The sequence below is a fragment of the Nansenia antarctica genome, assembly GCF_963989245.1.
Source record: "Nansenia antarctica genome assembly, chromosome: 8".
In the NCBI taxonomy this organism is placed as follows: Eukaryota; Metazoa; Chordata; class Actinopteri; order Argentiniformes; family Microstomatidae; genus Nansenia; species Nansenia antarctica.
This window is the reverse complement of record NC_137678.1, coordinates 27,272,207-27,294,784: the sequence shown is the minus strand read 5'-3', so window position 1 is coordinate 27,294,784 and position 22,578 is coordinate 27,272,207. Positions and strand designations below refer to the sequence as shown.

Below are 22,578 nucleotides of genomic sequence, written 5' to 3'. Positions count from 1 at the left end.
CCTCAACATAGACAACTCCTTGGTTTCCCCCTCCCCCCAGGTTAAGAGTCTGGGTGTCGTCCTCGACAGCACCCTTTCATTCCACTCCCACGTCAACAACACCATCCGGTCTGCTTACTTCCATCTTCGTAATATCAACCGCCTCCGCCCTTCACTCACTCCCAACAGCGCCGCAATCCTGGTCCACTCCCTCGTCACTTCCCGCCTAGATTACTGTAACTCACTTCTCTTTGATCTCCCCACAAACTGCTCCACAAGATCCAACTGGTCCAGAACGCTGCTGCCCGTATTGTCACCAGAACCCCTGGCATCAGTCACATCACCCCCATTCTACACCAACTCCACTGGCTCCCCATCAAACACCGCATCGATTACAAAATCCTTCTCCATACTTTCAAGGCCATCCATAACCTCGCCCCTCCATACCTGTCCGACCTCCTCCACATCAACATTCCCACCCGGTCCCTCAGGTCTGCCTCCTCCATCAACCTGACCGTCCCCCCAGCCCGTCTGTCCACCATGGGGTTTAGAGCCTTCAGCCGCTCCGCCCCTCGCCTCTGGAACTCCCTCCCCCCCGACATCAGGAACATTGATTCAATCTCCTCATTCAAAACCCACCTCAAAACCCACCTGTTTACGCAGGCATATCCGTGTTGATTAACTGTTCCCGTGCTGCTCTGCTGCTAGCTATGTTTTATACTGTATATTTCTATGTATTTTGAATTTTGTAACTGTTTTTAAATTTGTTGTTGTACGGCGACCTTGAGTGCCATGAAAGGCGCCTTATAAAATAAATGTATTATTATTATTAAAGAAGCAGCATCCGCACACTCAAATCTGTGCAGAAATCGTTGTTTATTGTGAGCCTTTGGTCATCGACCTTCAGGCATACAGTAGGAATTAAAATAAAAGTAACTATTGATGCAACTGATTATTGGTTATTGATCATTGAATTGAGTGATATCGATTGACTTCTCGCTTCCTCAATCTCCTCAATAGATGATTGACCCTTCCCCCCCACAGATGCTTCCAGTCATACCTTTCTACATTTTAATAAATTTAAACCATTTGATTTTGAATCACGTCTCTGTCTTCCTTACATATAAAGAACCTATAGGGGATACCGTATATTCTAACTCAAGGTGTTATTGAATGAATTATTCCCCCTGTATATTATTTCCTTGGACGTAATTCCCAAGGTGGCGTTGTCTGGCTAAGGTTGGTCCCCCCACCACACCCTCCTGTTACAGATAGCTTAGAGTGCAGGTCTGTGGATGCAGAGAGACTCACGTTGAAGTGATGTGCTGTGTTAAAGTGAGTCATTGTGCCTGTTGTGTACGGTTGAATGGTTATAGCTCATCACTCGACGCACATGAATGACCCTGGCAACGCATATGAATGACCGTGGCAACGCATATGAATGACCCTGGCAACGCATATGAATCACCTGGTCATGCACATGTATGACATGAGCTCAAAGTTCGACATCCACCTCTTCCATATATGTTATCTACTGTAGTTCAAGTCCCAAAAAATATGTAAAAATTCAATAAAACACAGAGATAGATCCACTCTCCTTGGGATGAATAAGGATGAGTCACGATGAGTAACACCCACCTGTGAGGAGGTGCGCAGGGTCAGCACACCCATTCATCTTGTGGAGGTTATTCAGCGACTCCGCCGTGTACAGCTTCCGCTCCTCGTCGAAGCCGTCCAGGTCGAGTGCTATCTCAGTCATCGCCTCTGACGTCAACGCCATCTTGCATAGGAAGGAGAGGTGTCTGTGATGCGTGGACGCTACAATACGTTTAGACTGAACAGCCTCGATTGGAGCCTTGAGCTCGGCAAACCCAGGCAACAAACCTAAGAAACTCTCTGAACCTATAGGCACTCACAAAACTATGAATTATGATTTACTTAAAATAGGGACAATGCACATTGATTAACAGATATGCTGTAAATGAGCCAGAATTAGCCTAGCAGGCTAGTTCTCATCTGCTGTCCCTGGCCAGATTTTAAGAGGCAACCGAACTATGTTAGTTCATGTCTCTACTCTAGACATGACCGCACCAGAAACACACAAATCAAGAATGTTTAGACATGGGTATAAATATAGAATTGTTAGTCCTCGTAGTGAGTCAAATTGCCTGGCTTTAGGGTGACCCAATGGCCAATCAGAGATGGGACAGGGTTGGGGCTAGGTCTGGGGCTGGGGTGGGGACAGTTCCCATGGCTCTGGAGGCTGTGTGATAGGTTTGGGTCATGCAAGAGTCTTCAGCTGGCATGTCCTGTCAGAACTATGGGAAAAAGTGACAGCGTTCTAGTTTGGCCTCCTCCAGCCCCCTAGCCCCCACGCCCATCCATCCGCCCTCCTCTCCCAATTTGTCTGACAGACAGCTGTGCCCTTGTCTTCATCCGTGAGAGCCAGAGAAATGACAGCTCAGAGCTTTGCCATTTGCCTCAGTCTGTCCTTCGTCCCTCTCTCTCTCTCTCTCTCTCTCTCTCTCTCTCTCTCTCTCTCTCTCTCTCTCTCTCTCTCTCTCTCTCTCTCTCTCTCTCTCTCTCTCTCTCTCTCTCTCTCTCTCTCTCTCTCTCTCCAGCATCCCCACATTAAGGGTTCATTAGAGCAGAGCTGAGATGACTATTTCCATTAGCACCTCCATTACCACTCGGGTTTAAATGCAGTTCTCCGAGTGGGGGGAAACTCAGGTACCGTCTTTGTACAAAACGTTTTCAAATGTGACATTTCCGAGTTTCGAGGGCACACATGAACGGTGCGTCGTAACGTGGTGCTGTGCAGGACAGTCTAAAAGACTGTTCAGCCAGCTTAAAATAACAGTTATTTTCCACTTTTAAGAATCACTGGTAATGGTGTCGTTGTTTAGGGCTGTTGAGTGTTAATTCCATTGACATGCAAATAATTCAGAATCTATTCTACAATATTACCAGCCTTGCTCAGAGTTGTGTTCTGGAAGTTAGTCATTGTCGTTCTCTTGCTGTACTCACCGGTGTATGAGTGTTTACGTAACTCTCTGTGCTCCGACAGTTCTGTTCACATGAAGGGATTTTCAAGTTCCAAGCTCCCGGTAAACTACAAGTATGTATGTCTAATACCTTGGTAAGCCAGAGGGATACAGCGCGTTTGTATCAGTCTCAGCATTGAGTATGTGTGTGTGTGCGTGTGTGTGTGTGTATCTTCATTCCTTTGCTTCACGATCCATTTATCTTCACTAAACTGGGCTGTAGAAAGACAGCAGGGGATCAGATTCCCAAGTAGGCCCGTCCGCCAAAACTTCATATGAGGATCAGGGCCCGGGGTACAAAGTGGGCATGAAATATGTATCAGTTCTGCACTAACACTGCTGCTGGCTTAGTGGAAGTGATGGGCCCTGTTTTGGTTTTTTGGAGGTTTGTAGGTTGAGAAAAATGGATTGTGGCTTGTGTGTTGTGGCCTCCCACTTCTTTAGTCATTTTCTCTCTTTTTTTTTTTAAATACCTACTACACAAAGACTGACATACTTCGACATGTCAGACAAACCAAACGTTCAATCTCTCCAAAGACCACCCCCCCTCTCGACATTCAACAGCATTACCTTCATCATGCGGTGAGCGCGGTCTATTTTTACGGCTCTATAAAAAGAGCCCTATTGAATCATACTCGTGGGAAAGAACATCAAGTATGCACTTTGCGTGTTATTATGCCGAGCAGATCTGGTTCCTCCATTCCGACACCTCAAGTCCTAGAAGCTTGGATAGGTTGGAAGCAATAGGTTCAAACTTCCCCTCTGGCCAATCAGAAGGCAAGAGGGAGAAACGACCCGTCACTGACACCTTCTTAATTGTCTCAGATCGACATAAGTAGGAGGTAAGAGGGGGTGGGGGCGCTGGCTCGTTTGGGATTCAGGGAGGGATCCTCTCATTTCCGTATAAATCCTTTTTCAATATCTCTTTATACATCCCACAAGAGGCAATTAGGCAGGCACACAAGATAGGATACCCGAAACCCACGAGAGATCAGCGTCATTGCACACAAGAGATTGTCGTCGTACATCTTTTAAACAGTGTGAATGTTTAAGCAGCGAGGCCCATTAAAACGGTGTCTCTGGAGGATCCGTGTTCAAGCCTGGGAGAGGCGAACAGGAACTGCGGGCCTTTTTTTCAACTGCATGATGTCAATGTGACAGTCTCCAAGGCAACAGGGGCTAAATAGTTTCTCTTCAGCAGAATGTGCGGTAGTTTCCAGGAACGGGTGAGGAGAGTCAGTCATAAATTAACCAACATCAGCAGGCTGATGTCACTGTTGTTGACTGCTCTCTGCTAGTCCCGTTTCGGTGTATTCATTGATTAAGACATAAACTCTGTGCAGCCATCCATTCATCATCCGAGTTTTCTATCAATAAAGGTGTTCATTAATTCACTCATTCCTCTCACATACTTGGTAGTGGACTGAAAGTGGGGATAGATTATGTAACGTAACAGCTTAGCGATTGCTTTGTTCTGCCCACAGAACATTACATGATACACATTAACCCTGTCAAAAACAGGTGCAGGGGTACATTTTGTACTCAGACTCAGTATCTTTAGGCTTTAAACTCTCCCACAAACCACACCCAGCTTATCTGACATGTCTGCCTTCGGGACAACATTGCGGCCTATCGGATTACGACTTATCAAGGGGTGGTGGAAGCAATTATGTAACATGAACCACCGCTGCTCACCGAGCACGTGACCTTAAGACTTGTGGTAAACATTAACCATGTTGTCTGTAGACACAGGTGCAAGAGTCCGTTCCACTAAAGACACGCTTAGTATTTCATTTTGTTTATTACTTCCCCAATAAACCCACACTAAAACAGGAATATACCAAGATTCAAGGAATAACACATCAAATTGGTCATCTAGGTAGTGCAACTTATTACTAACAATAATAATAATAATATCAATATCACAAATGTTAGACACAAACCATAATGTCACAGGAATGTTCTAAAGGGACGCAAGTAACAATGGTCACACCAACGTTAACGGGTATACAAATATTCAAAGCAAGATACATGATTTCCATATTTACATCACCAAATGACTTAACAATTGGATAAATTAAAAAAAACAAATGGTACTAACGATAGTGATACAACTCAAAACAGTTAGTGGTGGCAGATGTGGAAGAGCAGGTTGGACAGGTCACAAGGTTCAGAACTCCCCGACGTCCACCCTCTTGTCACGGAACTTGCTCCGGGCCTTGGTCCGGGCCTTGAACGCAGCAGCATTGTAGAGGTGCTGGGAGACAGAACAGGACATCATTAGGATTTTTTTTGCCATCATACGAACAAATGTCCTTCAGTTCTATGGACAGAACTGAACAATACACAGCAACATGGGGAGGCTACTTGGGATATATTCAGGGGTGCACATAACTTTTTGGCAAAATCAAATGACTGCTCTTTAAGAATGAAAGTCTGTCCGACTCCTTTAAACACAATTAAATCAACTGACATCTCTTTAAGCACTAACTGAATGTCTGTTCTCATTGACTGCCAAAGACGCCAATTGGCGTCTTATAGAATAGTAACGTTGACTGCCAAAGACGCCAATTGGCGTCTTATAGATTTTTTTTTTTTTTCGCGGGGATCGCGTTATTGACATGTTCTACACCTAGCGAGTGAATTTCAGACTTGGGTGTAATGTATTTCGGTCCCAGATGGGGGCAGTAGTTCGATAAAAGCCTGGAGAAGGAAGTGGCTTGCTGTGGGTTGTAGTAATGGCGAAACGGATCAGGGTATGTGCCAAACGCGGCGCGGAGCATTGCGGCCATCGCGCGACTCTTCAAACAGTTCAGAGTCGGATGATACAGAAAAAGTGCAGAAAAAAAAAGTTCTGCAGAAAAAGCTCGTTTTCTCTGTTTATTGGTCAAAATCAGGTGTTTTTGCTGAAACCACCCTATGTTCTACGGCCGATTTCTAAACACTCAAAGAGGCTAGAAACAAACTTTCTTTTTCTGATGAAAGAAGAGAGTCTAAAGTTTTGGTAGATATGTTCAATGTTTATGTAGTCCGAAAAGTCAATATTTGGTGGGTCTTCAAAGTTCAGCGAAAATGCCCCAAAAGTCTGGCAGTGTGGAGCTCTCCGCTCTGAACATGGCTGGCAGTCAAAGAGTTAAACACACTGATATAAACGGACATCTCTTTAAGCACTGCTCTGTTCTGTAAACACTGAAATCAACTTTTCCAAAAAAAAAAAAAAAAAAAACTGTTGGTGCGCAAGAGCGCCTTCATGCGGCTGATCTGCCGCGCAGCATGCATTTTGGCGACGCATGCGCACTGGCGCACCAGTTATGTGCACCCCTGGATATATTGCTAGTCGGTAGTAAGACTTAAGTTGACAAATTGGATGAGTGATGAATGTAATCTATGGGTGTTTTTTTTTTTTTTTTTTATATATTTTGTTCTTTTCTCTGTATTATTTCTGTTTGATGACAGCAAGACTTATTCAGTGATATTGTTACCATTTTATACAAAAGTTGTATAAGTCAAGAAATGTGTTAAATAAAAAAGGTTATTTTTTTAAGGTTATTTTTTTCTGGGTGGGGCACTCCCACTCATATTTATCATTTTATTGCAGAGAGATAGTAAAGGTAGACAGGAAAGTAATGGGCAGTATTCAAACCTATGCCTACATGAGCATATGTGTGCACTGTAGACCGCGGTGCTAGACCACTGGACCACCCCAGGCCACATTCTTATTATTTTTAAAAATATGTTTTTAGGGCATTTCTGCTTTATTGGGATAGAGGCCGTAGAGATTGACAGGAAGGATGGGGAGAGACAGGCTAGAATGGAAACAGGAACCTTGTGATTATGTGCTCTGTGCATTAGTGCGTTACGCCGTTAAGCGCCTGACATAATTATTATTCACCAACATCGTGTCGAGAAATGAAGAGACCAGATCTGACTATCAATCACCCGAATCACTCAACCCACCTTCTGAAAAGACCATCAAAAACAGACACCGCAAATCTATTTCAATGAAAATAGTTTGTACTTTGATGGAACGGGCCATAAAACCGAAAAGGACATCATAGATAAGAAAAAAGAAAGTGAAGTACCCTTTCGAAGCGGGAGGTCTTCATCGACTTCAGTGTGGCTGAATCAATCAACATCGGCGGGCCCAGCTCAAACACGTCACGGATAAACTCGTTCGCCTGGAAGAGAGAAATCGAGCATCAAACAAGCTATAATTATACCAGTCCTGAGTCAGCAACAGGAGTGTAAAACCCCACCTTTGATAATGACATGTTACAGCTTTGCATACGCATCATAACATGCATAACATAGTTAAAAACACCACAATGATGTTCTCAAATGCATCGTAAAATATCTCAATGTTAAGTCTTTTAAACAGTTTTAAAATGTCTAACAGTCGTTAGATTAGATAAATGCGTCGAATCACGTCAGATTCTCCGTTTCAATCCGTATCCACGATCCAATGTTGACTCACCAGTTAACCCTCTTCCCCCTCCCCTTCCCATGTGTCCCCAAGCACTACCTTAATTACCACCACCAATTATTTTATTTATTTTGTTTCTTTTCATTATTACTACTCGATCTTTTCAGTTTGAGTGTCTAGAAAACTGCTATATAAGTCCAATGTATTATTATCGGTGGAGGTTCTGGATCGTTCCGTGCGTAGGGGGGAGCACCACCCACCTGGAGATGGTAGTTCATGCCGGAGCCCACGAACTCCCTGAAGGCGTCGTAGGTCCTCTTCCTCACCCAGCTGTCGATGGTCATACGCTCTGTGCCGAAACGAATGGTCTCTGTCTGGAAGTCTCCCTCCTGATTAGAGAGAGAGAGAGAGAGAGAGAGAGAGAGAATTGGGGTGGAGGAGAGAGAGAGAGAATTGGGGTGGAAGAGAGAGAGAGAGAATTGGGGGGGAGGAGAGAAGAGAGAGAGAGAATTGGGGGGGAGGAGAGAGAGAAAGAGGGGGTTAGAAGACAGGCTGACGTTTCTCCACATCACTGTCTCCATCGAGGGTGTAATCTAGTCCACTGACATGGTTTAATCCGCGTCGGGGAAACCCAACATATTGGATTGCCAGACCATTTTGTAAATAGCAATTCTACCATCACACGGTTTATAAATACATCATTCTACAGTCCCCCAGAACCCCCCGCCCCCCCCAAGACAGGAGACAGAACGCCTCGACCGCTCACCTCTACGGCCTTGAGCACGTCTCTGAACACGGACCTCTGCTTCCTCTTGTCGGTCTTGGCTCTGTGCTTGTTACAGTCTGTGGCCAGGGAGTTCAGCGTGTCACACAGGGGCTCCCAGTCATCACACTCAAACTCCTTTACAGGGGGAAGAGGGGGGGCGGGGGAGGGAGGGAGCAAGCGAGAGGGGGAGAGAGAGAGAATAGTGCCAGTGTCAAAAGAGACTGTCAGTGTCATCATTAATGAAGTGTTACAATAGGAACTCTCTCTCTACCGGTACCAGTTGGAGTCAATTCCATTACTATTCAGTCGAGACAGGAAGTAAAGCGTAAAGCAAAGCGAAAATGACAATTCAACAACGGTACGAAACGAATGGCACTTTCCAATTCAAACCCATGTCGTACATCGACTGAATTGAAATGGAATTGACCCCCCCCCCCCCCCATGTCCCCCATCCTGACCAGCCTATGGACCTATCGCTAAGCCACGCCCCCTTTGGAAACTCGGACAAACAAACAACGCTTCACTGACTGCGACTGAATGACATTCAATGACTTACAATGGCGGGAGTTGGCATATTTCAGATTTACCACAGCAAGTAATAGACATGTTCTTTTTTTAAAGATGACAAGAATATTTTGTCTACAACCTTTTCGCCATCAGATATCAGCGAGTGGTTTGTCCGAGTTTTCTGCCTGTAGTGACTTTTTCGGTGATATGATTGGACAATTTCTATTTTGGGGGCGTGGCTTAGCGATGGGTCCATTACATTCTACAGTGGCTCAGCACAAGCCGAGAGAGAGAGGAGCTGTATGATGAAGACTCACAGGGTCCATGTCTCTGGCCAGCTCAAACAGCAGGGCGATGGCCTCCCCCGCCGCGATCCTCATGTTGACGTCGTCGCTCTCCAACAGCCTGGGCAGTTTAGACAGGTGCCTGGAAGGACACGCACACATTTAGAAACCTCGCAAGACTCATCACAATAAGCCTGGATTTTCCTTTAGCGACATAGTTGGAATTCCCCCCCCTGATGAATGACAATGGGGGGAAAGCATTCTGGAGGCACACGGTTAGGGTTAGGACTGAGCACAATACTATCTACTGACAATTATCGCCACGACATTCATTGCACCGTTGCACGATTACTGTAAATCTCTGCTTCGACATACACAGGGCTTAAAGTGGGAAAAAATCCTGTGCCTGAAACTTTTTCTTGGGGAGGGGGGTCACAGTTTGAGATATTGGGAGAGCGGGTACAGAAGACAGCTTCTTGTCTCAATGTTTAAATGCATTAATACTATTTTATAGTCAATACAAAATATATGTCTCAATGTTAAAATGCATTAATACTTTAAATGAATGTGCAACAATACTATGTGCAATATGACAACCCTTGTGTACATAAGGTTCAGATATAGGAAAAGTTAGGATATTTATAGCATAGCATAGAGTACAGCACAGTGTTTTATTGTATAGTATAGTAGTATAGTAGATAGTGTACATAGCCTTTATTTATGTAAACCAGCTCTTTTCCCTTTTTTATTTTACCCTTGGCCCTCGTGTTTTTAGTCTTTTTCCAAGCACCAGGGGAGCCCCCCCTACTAAATTTCGTTGTATGGTACCTGTACTGTATTACAGTTTTTCTCAATTGCTAAAACACATTTCACAAAACTTTCCTCCATTTTCCCAAAACTCTAAACACAACACACTTTTCTAAAGCTACATAAGCAAAACCACACCTTCTCTCTTCAAAACTCAAACTCAAACCCTACCCCTAATCCTAACCCTAACCTTACTGTAACCCTAGCACCTAACCCTAACCCTAGTTTTCCCACATGTATGATAGTCATGCATAAAAATAAATCTGCGCTCCCTGTCTAACGTTATATCTAACATTACATATTTTACATTACAGTAAGGCTGATTTTGCATGATAGTCATGCATTTTTAGATATCTATTTCCCCCCTTTAAATGGCATATGATGTCCGAAATTTTACTGAAGTTCAGCCGCGAAGTTGTTGCACTGTTGTCCTATCGAGTTTTACGTAAATAAAGGTTTGAAAAATGTTACCGTATTCCCACATGTACCGTAACATGTACAATACTGTACTGTATCACAACTCAATGCAAACACTACAGAGGATCCATTACACACAACAATACTCACTGAAAACAATGTTCAGGGTGTGATGTTTTTTTATTTATTTATGGAACTATACCACACACACACACACACACACACACCACAATCATTTCCAACAAGTGTCTTACATTTTGAGTCGTTATGTTTAATGAATGAAGCCAGGTGTGTTCATTGTGTTAAAATGTTGCTGACTGTGGCAAGCATTTTGCATCACATGAGCTTTAATTTGAGAATTTGACATTTTGAGCAGAGTTTTTTGCAACTTGTGTTTTAGCAAGACAAAATGTGTTTAGATTTATGAGAAAAGGAGGATTGTGTTTTGTGAATTGTGTCTTCATGTGAAATGTGTTTATGGTTTTGGCAAATGGGAGCTAGTTTTATTAAATGTGTTTAGAGAACTGGTCATTTGGTTTAGAGAATTGGCTTTTGTGTTTTAGCAATTGGGAAAAACTAATGACAATAAAGACCATTCATTCATTCATTCATAATACTGTTTTATACTTAATAAAAAAAATAAAAAATAAATAGATGTCTTTAAAAGGCCAAACTGATTGCATCACTTATTAAGCCACTATCACTATAAAAATACAGAATAAAATATATACATGTCTTTAAAAGAACAAACTGATTACTTATTAAGCCACTATCACTTATATTCTCCTTCTTGGCACCACGTCCCATAAGGCTTCCCGTCACTACTCAGGGTTTTTCCTGGCTCAAAATGAGGCGGAGGTGGTACCAGTGGTGTTTGACATCGGGGGGGACCCATGAAGCAGGGCTGTCTGGGGGTCCTTAAACGAGCATCAAACACTTAATTTCTTGCATTCTGGTGAATTGATATGCACCAATTTGTGCCCTTTTGCCATCAATTTATGGTGGAAATGTCATTATATATGTAAAGGAAAAAACAATATTCAGGCACCAGATGGCCATTCAAAATATAATGCAATATAAGGCTCTCAGGCATTCTGTACTTTCAAATATGTATTCTCCTTGAGCAGTCAACATCAACTATCAGCTGTTTCGCTAGCAATAAAGACCATTCATTCATTCAAACACGAAAGCTAAGTTATTTGCGAAACAGCGCCCCCGCCACCACGTCGGCGCAATGCCGCAATTGCAGTTGGCACTGTGCCGGAGTACTTTAAGCCCTGCATACACTTGACATTGTATTCGTATCTTTATTATTATAATCATCACTGCTGCTACTTACACTGCACCATTATCCACTACTGTCGTCATTGTATTATTACTACTATATTATTGATTCGTTGATTGTTGTTGAGAGAGGAGCAAGATTCAGATTCAATTTAAGATCCCCAAAGCATTTCAGTATCTAGTATGTATGTCAGGGTTCCTACAAGTTTCAACAAGTAAGATTTAAGACCTTTTTAGACCTTTTTTTAGACCTCTTTGAATATAATTTTGCCCTATTCGCATGCTCGAGGTTATGAAATTTGGGATTTCACTGCCATACAGACAAAAAGGAAGCGAATTGGCATTTTTTGGGTTCCAGCTTGATTAATCTCCGCGTAAATAGATGTGGTCGAACTGATTTCCTTGCAGGATCTCATTTTTAAGACCTAGCACCTACTTTTTTGGCAGAATAACTGACAATTGAGACCTTTTTAGGCCTTATAGATTGGATTGCTGGATTTTAGACTTCAAGGCTTTTTAAGACCAGCGCGGGAACCCTGGTATGTGAGGAGGAGGAGGAGACGTACTTGTGTAGGATGGCTTTGACCTGGCTGCCGGTGCAGATGGTGAGGAGCAGGGCCCAGGAGAGGAGGGCGTTGGTGTGCAGCAGGCTGGTCTGGGGGCTCACGGCGGGGCGGCTCCCGTCCGCCTTCACGTAGGAGCGCGTGAACAGGTTCTCCAAGGTCTCCATGGTGGCGTACACGTCCTGGAGGGGAGAAAACAAACAACACAAAATAAATGATGGTTTTGGCTGCGATGGGAGGCAAGGCAAGGCTGTTGTTCATCCACCCCCCCCCCCGCTGGTGGAGCGAGCTTTCCCACTGCTGTCAGGACTGCAGAATCACTACCTGTCTTCAGGCTACACCTTAACTATCCCTCCTGAGACATCTACCATCCCCTCTAGAGTTTCTCTACTGTTTATATTTAAGAAAACTCCCTTCTAACATGACTGCCAATGGGCCCCAGGCCTGAGCATAGATTACTTTCTCCTGCTATGACTGCTGGATAGATGACTCCCTTGCTTAGTCAAACGTGTTTGTTGTAAGTCGCTTTTAATAAAGGCGTCTGCTGAATGCCAAAAACGTCAATGTAAACGTCATTGAAAGTGGCTTTCATTCAACAAGTACATTTTATAAGCCAAGTTACACTGCAATTATGCCAAATGACGCCCTAGTGACGCGTCACAGGTAGCATTTCAACATGCTCTCAGGCGTATACTCGTTGAGCCTCAGATCCTAAAACAATAAACGCTAACAATGAGCTTACATACCAAGATGTCATCCTCCGCAACCAGAGTGCACAGGCCCAAACTTGTCGCGCACTGAAAAACAAAAACAAAGACTTTATGAGTAAAAAGAAAAAAAGGTCATTGTGTGTGTGGGTGGGTGTGTGTGTGTGTGTGGGTGTGTGTGTGTGTGTGTGTGTGGGTGTGTGTGTGTGTGTGTGTGTCCCAACAACGACGGGGGGGGCTCCTTGTCAACACACTCACAGCTTGTCTGGCTTGGATGTTGGCCGAGCCGTCAGCCAGGATGTTCTTGAACACGGGCTTGAGGGTCTTGAACACCTCCTCGCTCTCGATGCCCGAGCCCAGCTGGATGCACAGCAGACAGGCCAGAGAGGCCGCCGCGCGCTGCTCCTCCCCTTTACCTGGGGGAGGGGGGGGAAGGAGAGAGAGAGAGAGAACAGATGAAGGGGACAGATAACACCACATTTTTCTACCGCTCGAATAATCCCTCTACGACTGTGTGCAGTGGGGCGTCAACCATTGACAGAGTTCCCGGGAAGTTCACACACGCGAAATAGCGCTGTCGGGCACGAAGGTTACAATTCCGGTCCAAATTAAAGGGCTTTTTATTGTGACAGAGACAGTAGAGATTTGACAGGAAGGATGGGTGAGAGAGAGGAGGGATGACATGCAGGATGTGTCCGCGGCCGGAATCGAACCGGGAACCCCGCGGTTATGTGGTCAACGTTTAGTTTGCTACGCCACCTAAGCGCTTATCTATTTACCTTTCTTGAGACACCTCTCGATGCTGTCTGTGATGGTCATCCGCCTCTCCTCGATGAAGTCGTACAGGATCTTGGTTGCCATGGCAGTCTTGAGTCCGTCCAGCGCGCCCTGTCTGGTCTTGGCGCTGTAAAAAAAAACGACGACGTTTTAGTATCCGTGCTTACAACTGCTCTCACACAGCATTCCACACATCCCACACGATCATCCCCGGGCGTTGGAATGAGTTCAAACAAGGGAAAGGTTAAAAGGCTCTCTACAGCTCTACATACTATAACATGTGCAGAATACATCCATAAAACAAGTTTTAGAAGCCCTAACAGAACATGTCACAACTGTGATTATGTCGTAAAAAAAAAAGCAGGGTTTCGCTTGAGGGCTTCTCGTCCTTTGTACGGTGTTCATTATTATTATTGAACAGATACCATCTCAGGTTCTGTGACGTCAACTCGGTGGGATCTGGTTTCTAGTGTCTGGGGGGGGGGGGGGGGGGTGGAACTGGAGGAGACAGCAGACATCTGAGGCGAGGTCAGGGCTCATTGTAATGCGCGGAACGGAGCGACAAATTCCCCCGTTCCGTTCCGTGCTGCATCACAATGAGCCCCCCGGTCCCTGGGATGTCTGCCCTCCTCTGTTTCCACCGCTGCTGAAAGCGGATACGGCTGGCTCGGATACATCCGAGGGAGATTAGCTTTCAGCCCCGCCCCCCGCACCCTAAAACACAATACAGCGCCACGCAGAGCAGAGGCCGTGTTACACGTCCGACACAGTTGCTGGAACAAGTGTGGACAAACAGCATGGAAGGACAGAGTAGAGACAGAAAAAAAAAGCCATCAGAGCTAGCACAGTATGGTTCGGGGCTGGCTCTTCTGTGGGGTGTGGCTACTAAAGCGCAGTGGTGCGTTTTGGCGCAGACTAGACTTGCCTCTTATCCACCGTGTTGTCCACCAGACCCTTCAGCTTGTACGTGAAGTCCTCCAGGGCCACATCCTCAGATGACTCCTGCCCTCCTGAGGGCAGATAATTCAAACAGAACACACTCACACTCTTTGTCCATAAGAATTGCTTGGAACTTTTAAATGGACTATAAATTCTGCAACACACACCGAACCATCACCCACACACACACACACAACCATCACACACACACACACTTGCACACACACACACACAGAACCATCACCCACACACACACAACCATCACACACACGCTTGCACACACACGCTTGCACACACACACACACACACACACGCACACACACCTTCCTCTGCTGCACTGGTTCCGTCGCTGAAGCTGCTGCAGTGGCTGAGGGTCTCGATGGAGGCGTCCTCGTCGCTGAAAGGCAGCACAGCTCCATGCTGTCCCCCTGGAACACACACACACACACGGTTACACATCTGATGTACACCTTTCCACATCTTAACCACCCTCAAGACCCCGAGGACCAAGCTCCGGACCTGGGGTGATTTTCGACTGCGGTCGCCCTTTCGACTGAAGCCCCGCCCTCCCCAACCACGTCAGATAGGCCAACACCCTCCCAACATTTAAACAGGCCCTCAAAACCCACCTCTTCAAGCTCGCCTTCACCAGTCAACCCTCTCCCCCTCCCCTTCCCATGTGTCCCCAGCACTACCTTAATTAGACCCCTATACTTTCTCTGAATTCTCTCTATTTATTACTCGTTTCTTTTTATTATTACTACTCAATCTTTTCAGTTTGTAAAGCGTCTTTGAGTGTCTAGAAAAGCGCTATATGAGTCTAATGTATTATTATTATCATTATTATGTACAATAAAAATCTTTCACTATAAATCAATTTACAACAGGACAACTTAGTTTCCATTGCGTGGAAAAACTCAGAGCGGGGGATTCATTTCCTGTGTGGTATATGAGAGATCTTAATATTTCACATTCTCTGCAGTGTTTGACTACAGATAATGTCATGTGAAATGGGTGTTCTGGCCTCTTGTGTCAAGGGCACCGGGGTTATTATGCTGAGCGTGCAAACACAACGACGTAAGTAGCTGGCAACTAAGTGACAGGCCTCAAACCCAGCTGGTGTGCTTGTGATAAGGGCTGTTCCCCTCTGGCCAAGCCTGTCTGGGTTCCTAGGGGCCCAGGGCCACCGTGACTGTAAAACGTGATGTTGACGTGGCAGCATACGTGGTGCGTACGTCAATTCTCTCTGAGAGCGCCGGAGCGCACACTGGGTACAGCGTCATAGCGCGAGCGAGTCATTCGATTGGACGAGAGGCATTCCGTGAGTGCTGATCAGATGTCCAGGGCGTATTTACGAACGCAACCCCATAGTTTCCTCCCAACAGCTGATTCCAGGGAGACTGACAGACACCGCCCTCTTTCGAGAAGCACGACACATGCGAACAGCTTTATTAGCTTTACACGGTTGAATAATACCCTAGTAGCTACTAATACATGTATACGGCGAATGCACTGTGTATGTCATATGTTATATTTAAGTGATATTATAACCGTGGTTTGAGGTCAGCCACCGACCTCGCACGATCTGACATCTTTCTGATCATTACCGTATAATGAACAATGATACCGATAAACAATGACAATGATATGGTACGAAAACCGGCAATTTATGACAATAGGAGGAGTAGGGTGGAGTGACATGAGATCCATGTAGCAGCGTAGCTCAAATACGCCCATCTAGTAAAACGCCTGCCGTAGGGACGTATGAACTTGTCGCAGCGTGTGTCTTTCATACCGAAATAAAACGGATTTCGAATCGTCAGTAAAAATGACATCGATCGCCCGTTAAGCTTGTTTGTTTATGTTTTTCCCAGATGACGAATCCTTTGTCCGACGATAGCTACGTTGTTAGCTCGCCAGATCAACCATAAACATAGGCCCAAGACATTCCCCGCGTTTTGTAGTCCCGTCTGACATAACTCGTCATTGGTCTCGATACATTGTCACCGCGCGGAGAACTACAACTCCCACAGGTCATGTCGGACCTAAAACATAAGCTAGGCCAAGACATTCCCCGCGTTTTGTAGTCCTTGTCTGACGTCACTCGTCATTGGTCTCGATACATCGTCACCACGCGGAGAACTACAACTCCCACAGGTCATGTCGCCGCCCAAAACATAAGCTAGGCCAAAAAACAACCGGATTCGCTTGGTGAGCTGCTGGGTAACTTACCCCTGGTGGAACTCCTCTTCTTAGACCTTGGCATTTTTTTTCGTGCAGAGAAATTCGGAAAAAGTCACCAAAAATCAGCCAATACAAGACCAGTTTTTATTGTATTGTCTGATAAAATGAAAATCTTCCCGCGGCACGGTGGACAGAAAGGAGTTGAAAGCGATCCTGGAGAAAGACTGTGTGCGAAGACGATACATTTTCCCTCTAAAAACACTAGGGCTGCGTCGCCGGCGCGCCGCTCACGGTATTTATACGGCCCATGGACATGTCACATGTCACCGCCGTCCAATCCTGTAGCTGGAAAATAAGCTAAGTGCACGGGGCTGCGTTCGTAAACTCGCTCTGGACGTCTGATCAGCGGTCATGGAATGCCGCTTGTCCAATCAGATCACTTGGTCTTTTTAAGACGTTGAAACCAGTGTGCGCTCCGGGCGCTCTCAGAGTCAGAGCGAATTGACGAACGCAGCCCGTTGTTTGTGCGCGATGTGACACGAGTTCAGCGGCGTGTGTCCCCCTGTCACGTTCCACGTGGAGACCCGTTGATAGACCTTTATATGGACACAGAACTGCGAGATAACAGTGTGGATTGTGTTACTTTAGTGTCTTTCTTGTTCATACGAGAACAGTTCTGACTGAGTGACATGGATGGTGTGGAAAATAATTGGTGTGAGATTTGGCTCCATGGTCTCTGAAACAGGTTGAAATAGAAATGACAGAGGGTCTGAGTGCCCCCAAGACCATAATAATAAACTCGCTTCTGTCATTTGTATTTGCTTTGATCATTCAGGCTTTGTTCGGGAAGTGTTTGTGAGTAGATAACTGATTCACTGACTAACTAATTACTTTTTTCCCTCAGTGGCCCCCAATAGAATGAACTTGAAACTCAACTGTCAGACACAATGGGGTGGAAATGGAATGCCAGGAGGAATGTTGTGTCATCCTCGTTTGTCCTACATAGCCCACCGTTGTTATAGTGCCAAGGGACATTGCTGTCAAATAAATGGCCAACACGTTTTAGAGTAAACAAAAGCCTTGGCATTATTGCTGATGATCAGTGGAGGCAGAAATCAGAGGACGGGCTCATTGTAATGCATGGAATGGAATGATGAAGGGTAACAAACACACATGGTCGGTGAATGGTTACGCAACGTCTCTGGTAGTCTGTGATAACAGAAGAAAGCTTCCCAGGCTCCACAGCTTTACTCTGTTGTTTCCTTCACACATACAGTATGGTTGTTATCAAGGCCAAGCCCACCTCTAAATATATCGCCCTGACTGCATGTTATTATATATTTATTTCCAATAATTTGTGTTTGTTCCGATTAGTTAGCCTAACATATGCACAATTACTGGAAATAATGAAGTGTACTTTTCCCCCTCCGCTCCATTCCATAGATAAGGGCTTTCACACCCCCCAAGGAACCGTGCCAGTTCGGGAACGCAAACATAGTCTGGAACCGGCCGGCGTGTTCAGACCGAAAATAAATTGGTTCGGAGCCAAAAAAGTTGGTTCGCAGTTGGAACCAGAAAATAGTGGTTTTCAGCGCAAACCAAAAACTAGAACCGTGAGGTTGTCAGTGGGTGTGTCATATTCTAGGCTGTGAAGACTAGCAAGAAGGAAGGAGGCAAAATGTAATCTAACCTGTAATGGAAATTTAACCATACGGTCCTCAGGTGTACGGTGGCCGACAAGGGCAAACGCGCTGCAAATACCGGAAACGCGCTGCATATAGAGAAACGCGCTGCATATAGAGAAACGCGCTGCATATAGTTCACAACACAACGGAAGTGTTCTCACAACACAACGGAAGTGTAGAAAACGCTGCAATTCAGTTCACAACACAACGGAAGTGTTCTCACAACACAACGGAAGTGTTCTCACAACGGAAGTGTTCTGGGGGGGAACGATAAGTGGAACGGACCGGAGACGTGTTTTTGAAGTTCCGAAAAGCAGTTCTGAAGAGGTTGTGGAGTGAAGAGGCGACATAAAAGGTACATATTATATTTCTTATTTATGTCTGCAGATAACATGTGCTGTATTTCAAACCGAAGGGCTCATTCTATGCCCTACACCCTAAGGGTTCGTAGAAGCTTGTGCAGTGGAGGGATTCTTTATTGGGAATTTACAGCCGACTGAGGCACTCTCCCCTCCCGCGACGGAGGGTTATCAGCATGGCTGGGGTTCCATACTATAATTGTGTTAGTATTAATGTTAATACTATAATTGTGTTAATATTAAATAATAAACCATATCAATGCCTGTCTTCCAGGCTGCCATGTTTTGTCCTTAATTCACAGCCGACTGAGGCACTCTCCCCTCCCGCGACGGAGGGTTATCAGCCTGGCTGGGGTTCCATACTATAATTGTATTAGTATTAATGTTAATACTATAATTGTGTTAATATTAAATAATAAACCATATCAATGCCTGTCTTCCAGGCTGCCATGTTTTGTCCTTAATTCACAGCCGACTGAGGCACTCTCCCCTCCCGCGACGGAGGGTTATCAGCCTGGCTGGGGTTCCATACTATAATTGTGTTAGTATTAATGTTAATACTATAATTATGTTAATATTAAATAATAAACCATGTCAATGCCTGTCTTCCAGGCTGCCATATTTTGTCCTTAATTCACAGCCGACTGAGGCACTCTCCCCTCCCGCGACGGAGGGTTATCAGCCTGGCTGGGGTTCCATACTATTATTGTGTTAGTATTAATGTTAATACTATAATTGTGTTAATATTAAATAATAAATTCGGGTTGTCCGTATGTACGTCCGTACGATGTTTGTTAATGGGCGGAGGCATTCATCCGCTAAGCGGTTTTTCTAGTTCAGAATGTAACTCTTATTAAAAAATAAATAATTACACATTACATTTCCGCAAGTTCAAGTTGTGCTTCACACTGGAAATGCAGGAGTTGCTATTCCAAGTGAAAATGGAATCTCTTACACATTTAAGAATGTGGCTACTTTGGCAATATCACACGAGAGGGAGTGATGTTATACTGTATGTCAGCACGGCTGCTGTTTGGTCGTAGGTACGCACATAGGCTACTATGACTAGGCTACTTTGTATCTTTTACTACTATCTGTATGTTTCCATTTATTGTGTTCTTTGATAATAGAAATTTGATAGTTTGATACCGACTATTGATGTAACCTGAACATTCTATTTATGGGCAGCGGAGTGATATAAATATATATACTTAAAAAGTCCCAGTGCTGTTAAACTGAATATCAGCACTCATGGAATGCCTCTTGACCAATCAAATTAGTTGGTCGGAACTAACTGTTGTATAATGTTGGTTAATGTGGTACTAATTGAACAAAAATGATCAACAGCTGCAAGAGATGATGAGTACTTTCACACTGGAAGGATGATTGCAACCTCGATAGTTCATGGTGGTCCAGGTCCTCGCTTCCTGTCCAAGATGCTCTACGAGCACCTCACAGGAACAAACACCGACACTGTAGCCATGGTTGAAGATGTAACGGACGACACCATTAGAGCTTCCCTGCTTGAGGTAGGTTGGTACTGTATATTAACAAAGCTCATTTAGTCACTTTCTCTTTATGTTTATGATGATTGTTGTCTACCCTAGATATCCAACGCAGCTACGCTGGACGAACTACTTGTACTAGTTGACAGACATTCCAGCATGTTGCAGACTGCTGGTTGCTTTCAGTACCCTGTTTGTGTGGGTGACAAAAAGAAGATCATCCAGGATTTCATGCAGTGGTACATAATATATCGCAACCATTTCGCAATTCAAAGGTAAGGTGACAGTTATTTTGGCAGAATGTACATTTTGACAAATTTGACATTGATGTATGATTGGTGGGACTGCTTGAAGATGCTGCTGTTAGCATGTTAGGCGATGATTGCTCTTAATGTTTTGTAGATTCAAGGATGGACTTGCAACACTAGATGTAATTCATGCTTTGGAACAGCATCCATCTGTATTCGGGGTCTTTATGTGCTCAAGTGCTCAACATCTAACAGCTGAAACATTGGAGGACATCTTTGAGGTTCAGCTCAGTGAAGCAGGGTGCACAAGGCGACAGGAAGAAACCCGTGTACTCGGATTCTGGAGAGACTATCTTCTTGACACAGAAGGTTTATTTTAATTATCTCATCATAAACACACTCCCTACCCTGCAGAAGACCTGAACAGTCCCCAGATCTTTTAATTATGTCATCTTGATATCATCTTCTATTGCTGGCAGTTCCATTGTAATATTATATTTTACTAACTAAACTAAATCTACTTTTTTCAGAGAAACAAACAGGAATCTTCCTCCAGGACATCCTCATGTTCGCCACAGGACTCGACGCACCGCCTCCCTCTGGGATCCAGCCACCACCCAAACTGCTTTTTCTGTGGACATCACGCTTCCCAATGAGCAGAACCTGCGCCAACACAATAGAGATACCGATGGCCATGAATTACACTGAGTTTCGGAACAACATGAACTTTGGGATACAAAATTCCCCAGGGTTTGGACTACAGTAAACTCCATTCGTTTTCCTCATCATCACTGTTTGATGGTTAGTTGGTTAGTTAGTTAGTTAGTTGGTCAGATGACCATTGTGGTTGAACATCAAGGGGAAGTGACTTCTATACTAATAAAAACAATGTTAAAGAGCATACCTTCGCTGTTTTCTGTTTCTGTTCCTTCTTAGAGTTCTGACGTGTCTTTGAAAAGAATGAGGCTCATTTTAACATTGTGAGTCATTGCCAGGAAATCCAAAATTTCATCGTAGCTGTAGCCATCATGGAAGTACTTTCGAATCAGATCCTCTTCTGTGGGGCTGTCTGATGCTGAGCCTGATAAACAAAAAGAAAGAAAAATATAATAAAGACAACATTTTCTGCTAGGACAAGCTGCAGCACATCATCTGATCTGCCTTCTCTTCAGGACTTAACTTATACGCCTTGAGTACCAGGTGAAGTGCAGGAAAGATTATGGCAGACCCCTCTGACCCTGAACACCATTTGTTTGAACCCCTTCCCTGCTAGTAAGAGGTTGAGGTCTATCAAGACCAAAAGTTCAGGCCATAAGACCGTTTCTACCCCATGGCAGTGGGACTCAAAAACACTCCCTATACCCAACTGTTTAATCATATGCATCGAGAAATTGTATACAATTATTATATAACTTACATTTCTAATAAATTAGTCTACAATCTAATCATGACCTCAATCTTACATTCAGGAAAGTAGGCTTCCATACTGAAAACTATTGCATTAGTATTCCCAAAGGTGTGTTGTACCCCATATTCTGCAAACAAACTCAAATACAATCATCATGTCTACTCACTGTTGCCTTCAGGTGCTGCCAAAAACTGTACATTTTTGCCACATGAGCCACAGAAGCCACAGAAGATCCCCAGATCTTGGCCACAGATAGGACAAAACATGGCAGCCTGGAAGACAGGCATTGATATGGTTTATTATTTAATATTAACACAATTATAGTATTAACATTAATACTAACACAATTATAGTATGGAACCCCAGCCAGGCTGATAACCCTCCGTCGCGGGAGGGGAGAGTGCCTCAGTCGGCTGTGAATTCCCAATAAAGAATCCCTCCACTGCACAAGCTTCTACGAACCCTTCATAGGGTGTAGGGCATAGAATGAGCCCTTCGGTTTGAAATACAGCACATGTTATCTGCAGACATAAATAAGAAATATAATATGTACCTTTTATGTCGCCTCTTCACTCCACAACCTCTTCAGAACTGCTTTTCGGCCACCGTACAGGTGAGACAGGAAACCAACAAGATGGTACACAGTATTTACTCGTTAATAAGGTTTAATCAAAATAGTTTGCAACGTATTG

The 22,578-nt window shown here is 44.5% G+C and overlaps 1 protein-coding gene across 1 annotated transcript; it reads right to left on the bottom strand.

The window, feature by feature from the left end:
- Nucleotides 1–4,823: 4,823 nt before the first annotated feature.
- Nucleotides 4,824–16,935, bottom strand: ifrd1 (interferon-related developmental regulator 1). Its single transcript, XM_080537446.1, has 12 exons — nt 16,730–16,935; nt 14,821–14,925; nt 14,484–14,568; nt 13,561–13,685; nt 13,040–13,197; nt 12,821–12,871; nt 12,078–12,256; nt 9,037–9,145; nt 8,213–8,347; nt 7,707–7,835; nt 7,106–7,201; nt 4,824–5,280 (listed from the first exon to the last, which is right to left on the bottom strand). The coding sequence occupies exons 1-12, from the start codon at nt 16,761–16,763 to the stop codon at nt 5,194–5,196; spliced, it is 1,293 nt and encodes a 430-aa protein (XP_080393572.1). The 5' UTR covers nt 16,764–16,935; the 3' UTR covers nt 4,824–5,193.
- Between the last annotated feature and the right edge of the window lie 5,643 nt (nt 16,936–22,578).

What these genes read in the sequence shown, in the direction of transcription:
- ifrd1 (XM_080537446.1), bottom strand. Translation starts at nt 16,763, where the DNA reads ATGCCAAGGTCTAAGAAGAGGAGTTCCACCAGGG. An exon ending in AACCAGTGCAGCAGAGGAAG is followed by an intron (nt 14,569 to 14,820) that starts GTGTGTGTGCGT and finishes ATCTGCCCTCAG; the next exon opens with GAGGGCAGGAGTCATCTGAG. An exon ending in GACAACACGGTGGATAAGAG is followed by an intron (nt 13,686 to 14,483) that starts GCAAGTCTAGTC and finishes TTTTTTTTACAG; the next exon opens with CGCCAAGACCAGACAGGGCG.